This window comes from Tachyglossus aculeatus, chromosome X2 (genome assembly GCF_015852505.1).
Source record: "Tachyglossus aculeatus isolate mTacAcu1 chromosome X2, mTacAcu1.pri, whole genome shotgun sequence".
Lineage (NCBI taxonomy): Eukaryota > Metazoa > Chordata > Mammalia > Monotremata > Tachyglossidae > Tachyglossus > Tachyglossus aculeatus.
In genome coordinates, this window is record NC_052100.1 from 11,365,189 (window position 1) to 11,371,188 (window position 6,000).

The following is a 6,000-nucleotide window of genomic DNA, read 5'->3' on the forward strand; positions in this document are numbered from 1 at the left end:
CACATAGTAAAGCGCTCAAATCATCATCATCATCAACAACCGTATTTATTGAGCGCTTACTGTGTGCAGAGCACTGTACTAAGCGCTTGGGAAGTACAAGTTGGCAACATATAGAGACAGTCCCTACCCAATAGTGGGCTCACAGTCTAAAATCCTACAATTGCAATTATTCTTCCTCCTACTGTTGGTAAATCATTTCGGTGTATCTATCTCCCCCATTAGGTTGTGAGCTCCTCGAGGGGAGAGAACACGTGTCTGGCTTCTGTTACACTGTCTCAAGCACTTAATATAGTGCTCTGCTCTCAGTAGGCACGCAACAAATACCACTGATGATGAGGGTGTGAGATGTCTAAATCCTACTGGACATGGTTTGGAACTATAATACACGAAGACTAATAAAGCAGGGTCCACTCCCAAAGGCAGATGACTACCCAGAACAACTTTGAGAAAGGGCTCTGTGGTGCTTGACTTGTACCAAAGCAAACCACCATAGGGAAATGGGGAAGCAGCGTATCTGTGATTTTCTTCAGATGGCTCTAGCATTTAATGGGATGGGGTGGGGGTGGGGTTTATTATTATTGTTGTTATTTTGAGTTCTAGGCGAGAAATCATCCAAAGCCAAGCAGCTTGTGCTCTAGCCAACCCAGAGTGGTACATGTGCATCACTAAGACATTTAAGAGCAGTCATTTATAGCAATTCCTGTCCATCAGAAAACTTTTTAAGTGTACATTATGCTTCTCAACCTCACCTTGAGTCTGAGGAGTAGGAGGCCCTTCCCACTCCCCTCACTCTCTGTCCTCCAATTCCATCCACACACCACACACACACACACACACACAAACACAAATTCCCCGTTTTCAAGTCCTCTCTCGGGTACCACTATTCACTCCCCTAACACAGCCGAGAAACTGCACAACTTTTCAAGTGAAGCAGCAAATGAAAGCGATGAATAGAGGAGGAAACTTGGGTGACAGAAGCGGCCCTCAAAATTTAAGCCTCGACAATCTGTCTTTAAAAAGCGTTAGTGGATCACAAAGAACACAGATCATTAAGGGCATCGTTAGCGTTTCGGGGCAGAAGTGATTAAAAAGAAAAAAAAAACCTTGGAAAATGGGCCGAAAGAAAAAGACGGGAACAAAAGTAAAAAAAAAAAACCTTGGAAAATGGACCGACAGAAAAAGACAGGAACAAAAGTTGGAGAGAGATCTGTGTGCAGATGGAATTAATAAAAGGGCTGGAAAATAAAAGGGGAAAGTGGATGAGGGACCTAAAGAGAGATGTGGGGATTTGAAAATAACCTTTGCGATTTTTCCCCCACCTCCCCCTTTTAGACTGTGAGCCCACTGTTGGGTAGGGACTGTCTCTATATGTTGCCAACTTGGACTTCCCAAGCGCTTAGTCCGGAGCTCTGCACCCAGTAAGCGCTCAATAAATACGACTGATGATGATGAACTTGGAGGGGGGGGGGGCGGTAAAGCGAATGTTCCCGGGGGGCCTCAATCAGAGTCTCCTGATGCAAGCCCCAAATTCTCCTCGAGCAGTCGAAGATGCAAGGAGCCACTCACACTCCCAAAACGAAAGGGAAGGACCCGTGAGCACGCAGCAGAGTCGGCCGCCCTTCCAAACCGAGCCCCGGCGTTGGCCGGTTTTAGAAAGGCGAATATTTCCGATATTCGTGCGGTGACCTCGGAAAGGCCGTCTACTACCGCTCCCCCCCCCCCCCGGGCCGTATAAACAGTAGTCCCTTTTCTGCCTCAACTCCAATCACCTTGAGGTGTAGGCCTCCTCGCAAACCATCTCCGTTTTCCACCCCCATGTAGCACGTTTCGCCTCCTCGTGAGAGCCGCTCGCAGTCCGTCCCCCCGACCCCGAGCCTGTTTGGCCGCTCCCCCTCTTTTGCCCCCATCTTCCCCCCGGGCCCGGCCGCCTGTCGGGTCCCCTCCTATTGTCCGGCCCGGCTCGGCTCGGCTCGGCGTGGCCCTGGCTGGGTCCCCGGCACTCACGGCTGTAGAGGGCGATGCAGGCGGCGTCCTGGCCGGTGCGGACCTCGAGGCGCAGCGCCTGCTGCTCCGCGTGCCTCTGGATCTCGCCGTTGGCGTCCCCGATGGTGAGCAGCCGGGCGCCGGGGAAGACGGACACGGCCGCCGCCGCGCCGCCGCCGGCCGGCCCCGAGCCCCCCGCCGCCGCCGCCGCCGCTGCTGCTGCCGCCGCCGCCGCCGCCGCCGCTGCCATCTTAGATCCGGCTCCAATCGCCGCCGCCGCCGCCAGGCTTCAGCTCCGCCCGGAGGCCGAGGTCGAACGCAGCGCCACCTAACGGCCCCGCGGCGCCCCGCCCCACCGCGCCCCCTGCTGGCGGGAAGGGACGCCGCGGCCCCCCTCAGCCTTTCCTCATCCTCGTTGCGGGGCCGTTGACTGCGCGCCGCTTGCGGGCGGGAGCATTGTGACCGACTGCCCGGGGCCGGACAATCATCATCATCATTGATCGTATTTATTGAGCGCTTACTGTGTGCGGAGCACTGGACTAAGCGCTTGGGAAGTCCAAGTTGGCAACACATAGAGACAGTCCCTACCTAACAGTGGGCTCACACTCTAAAAGGGGGAGACAGAGAACAAAACCAAACATACTAACAAAATCAAATAAATTGAATAGATATGGACAAGTAAAATAAATAAATAGAGTAATAAATATGTATTATTTATGTATATATGTATATGTGTACGTATATGTATATATGTATGGCCCTGCTGAGAGCTCACCTCCTCCAGGAGGCCTTCCCAGACTGAGTCCCTTCCTTCCTCTCCCCCTCGTCCCCCCATCTTACCTCCTTCCCTTCCCCACAGCACCTGTATATATGTATATATGTTTGTACATATTTATTACTCTATTTATTATTTTACTTGTACATATCTATTCTATTTATTTTGTTTTGTTGGTATGTTTGGTTTTGTTCTCTGTCTCCCCCTTTTAGACTGTGAGCCCGCTGTTGGGTAGGGGCTGTCTCTATGTGTTGCCAGTTTGTATTTCCCAAGCGCTTAGTACAGTGCTCTGCACACAGTAAGCGCTCAATAAATACGATTGATGATGATATGTACAAACATATATACAGGAATGGTCATTGGGGGGAGTGACTGTTCAATCAATCAATCATAGAATAGATATGTACAAGTAAAATAAATAAATAGAGTAATAAATATGTACAAACATATATACATATATACAGGTGCTGTGGGGAAGGAAAGGAGGTAAGATGGGGGGGATGGAGAGGGGGACGAGGGGGAGAGGAAGGAAGGGGCTCAGTCTGGGAAGGCCTCCTGGAGGAGGTGAGCTCTCAGTAGGGCCTTGAAGGGAGGAAGAGAGCTAGCTCCACGGATGGGCAGAGGGAGGGCATTCCAGGCCCCGGGGGATGACGTGGGCCGGGGGTCGATGGCGGGACAGGCGAGAACGAGGGACAGTGAGGAGATTAGCGGCAGAGGAGCGGAGGGGGGTCACAATCCTGCCCCTCCGAGCGGGACACACAAGGCGAGACCCCAGTGCCAGGGTTCCTTCATTCGATCGTTTCTAGCGAGCGCTCGCTGTGTGCTGAGCAAGCGCTTGGGATCGGCAACGGGATAATAATAATAATGATGATGATGGTATTTGTTAAGCGCTTACTATGTGTGAAGCACTGTTCTAAGCGCTGGGGGGATACAAGGTGATCAGGTTGGCCCACGTGGGGCTCAGAGTCTTCATCCCCATTTTCCAGCCCGTGAGTGCTGCAGGGGTGGTGAGAGGACTCAGTGCATCGGGTTGGCCACGGTCCCTGCCCCACATGGGACTCCCCATTTTACAGATGAGGGAACCGAGGCCCGGAGAAGCCAAGTGAGTTGCCCAAGGTCACACAGCGGACGAGCAGTGGGGCCGGGAGGAGAACCCGGGTCCTTCGGACCCCCAGGCCCGGGCTCTGTCCGCCAGGCCACGCGGCTTCCTTAGGGAAGGCTTCCCGGAGGAGGGGCGATTGGACTAGAGCCTTGAAGATGGGAAGTGATGGTCTGTCGGATACGAGGGGGGAGGGAGCGCCACACGGGACAGAGGGCAAGAGCAAAGAGTCCCCTGAGGGAGCGATGAGATGGAGGCCCAGGCACCGCCAGATGTTTCTTCTAGACCCTCCCCTAGGGTGGCCAATGGACAGTTTTCAGCTTTAACATCTGCTTTTCGTTTTTTGTAGCACCGAGCCTGCCTCCACCAGGGCTTCTATCACCACGTTTCACTATTCCGACACTGCACCAGACTCCGTAAATGACCTCGGAGTGAAAGCCAAAGGCCCTGGAGCAAGCGAGAAGCGGCATGGCCCAGTGGATAGAACCCAGGCCTAGGGAGTCAGAAGGGCCGGGGTTCTAATTCCAGCTCCGCCACTTGTCTGCTGTGTGAAGTCACCTCCCTTCTCTGCACCTCAGTTACCTTCATAATAATAATAATAATAATGGCATTTGTTAAGCGCTTACTATGTGCGAAGCACTGTTCTGAGCGCTGGGGGGGATACAAGGTGATCAGGATGCCCCACAGGGGGCTCACAGTCTTAATCCCCATTTTACAGATGAGGTCACAGAGGCACAGAGAAGTAACTTGCCCAAAGTCACACAGCTGAGAAGTGGTGGAGCCAGAATTAGAACCCATGACCTCTGACTCCCAAGCCCGGGCTCTTTCCAAAAGACTGAGAGCCCCATGTCGGACATGGACTGTATCCAACCTGATTAGCTTGTATTTACCCCACGACTTAGTATAGTACCTGGCACGGAGTAAACGCTTAACAAATACCATTTAAAGAAAAAAAAAGGTAAGGCTGTTCAGGGATGCTCCCGGAGAAATGTTCTAGAATCGGCAAAATCCACATATTTCCCTCATACTCGGAATGCGGACCCTGGTTGGGGCGGGGACTGTGTCCGACTGGAATGCCTTTGTATCTACCCCAGCGCTTGGTTCAGTGCCTGGCACATAGTAAGCATTTAACAAATATCATTAAAAAAGATCCCTACTATTATTATTCCAAAAAATGGCATTATGCTGAACAGGGGGTAAGGGAGGGGAATGTCTGAAGCCTGTCCTATCCACCTTCCAGCTTGCTCCTCTCCTCAGGCTCTCATCCATAATGGCATTTCATCTCCTCCCAACTTCCCAGGGCTCCTTTCCAATTAACTGTTATCCTCTCTTTGCCTGCCGATGCCTTTTTATGCCTCCTTCCAAGTACCCCCGAAATCTCCTGCTGACCACTACCTTCTCTCAATTCCTTCTAGATCTCCAAAATCCAGTCCTGGCTGTGCCCTCCCACTGGCTCAAGGTCAGCTGCCAGCATTCCAGCCAAAACCTTTCCGTCTCATCTGACCCAACCCTCGCCCAACTTGCCAGGTCGAAGCCCTAAATCCCACTCCCCACCCCCTTCCAAATAAAAGCCTGTGACCCCGCTGTGGGACAGGAACTAAGTCCAACCTGATTATCTTGTATCTACCCCAGCACTTAGTACAGTGCTTGGCACACAGTAAGTGCTTAACAAAATACTACAATTTTGATTATTTACCACCCACCCATTTGTTAACACCCCTGATTGAGGTATATAGTCCATGTGATTAATAATAGTACTGGAATAATAAATGGCACCCAGCTTTGAAGGGCCCATCATATTACCCCTCAATCCAGCTCTTCTGACTCCTGAAGGTGCTACTGAGGAACAGGCCGTCTCCTCCTCCTCTTCCTCCTCCAGAATCCAGCTCCTGCTCAGAACAACTGAGCAGGTTATTTGAGACCTCAAAAAGATGCTGTTCTTTGGAAGACTAGTTGAGTGAGAGATCATCAGTCATGATATTTTCCAATGGGAAATGGAAATTTCCCCCTTGGGGCTCTGCTGCGTACTAGGAACGCTGGGTACTCAGTTGATGCCTCACTTGGGGCTGGCTTCCTAAAACACAGTGGGTTAAGTGAAAGAGGGAACCCAGTCAACTTGCAAAATAAAACTCCACACTCTCTC

General features: G+C 51.8%; 1 protein-coding gene across 1 annotated transcript in view; it reads right to left on the bottom strand.

Annotated features, from left to right (window-relative positions):
• Positions 1–2,194, bottom strand: part of CARM1 (coactivator associated arginine methyltransferase 1) — a gene marked incomplete at its 5' end in the record, with an annotated part of 80,530 nt that extends 78,336 nt beyond the window's left edge. Inside the window, one exon of the mRNA XM_038770711.1 lies at positions 2,005–2,194. Coding sequence (XP_038626639.1) covers positions 2,005–2,194 — 190 coding nt within the window. The remainder of the gene's footprint in view (positions 1–2,004) is intronic.
• Positions 2,195–6,000: the final 3,806 nt, after the last annotated feature.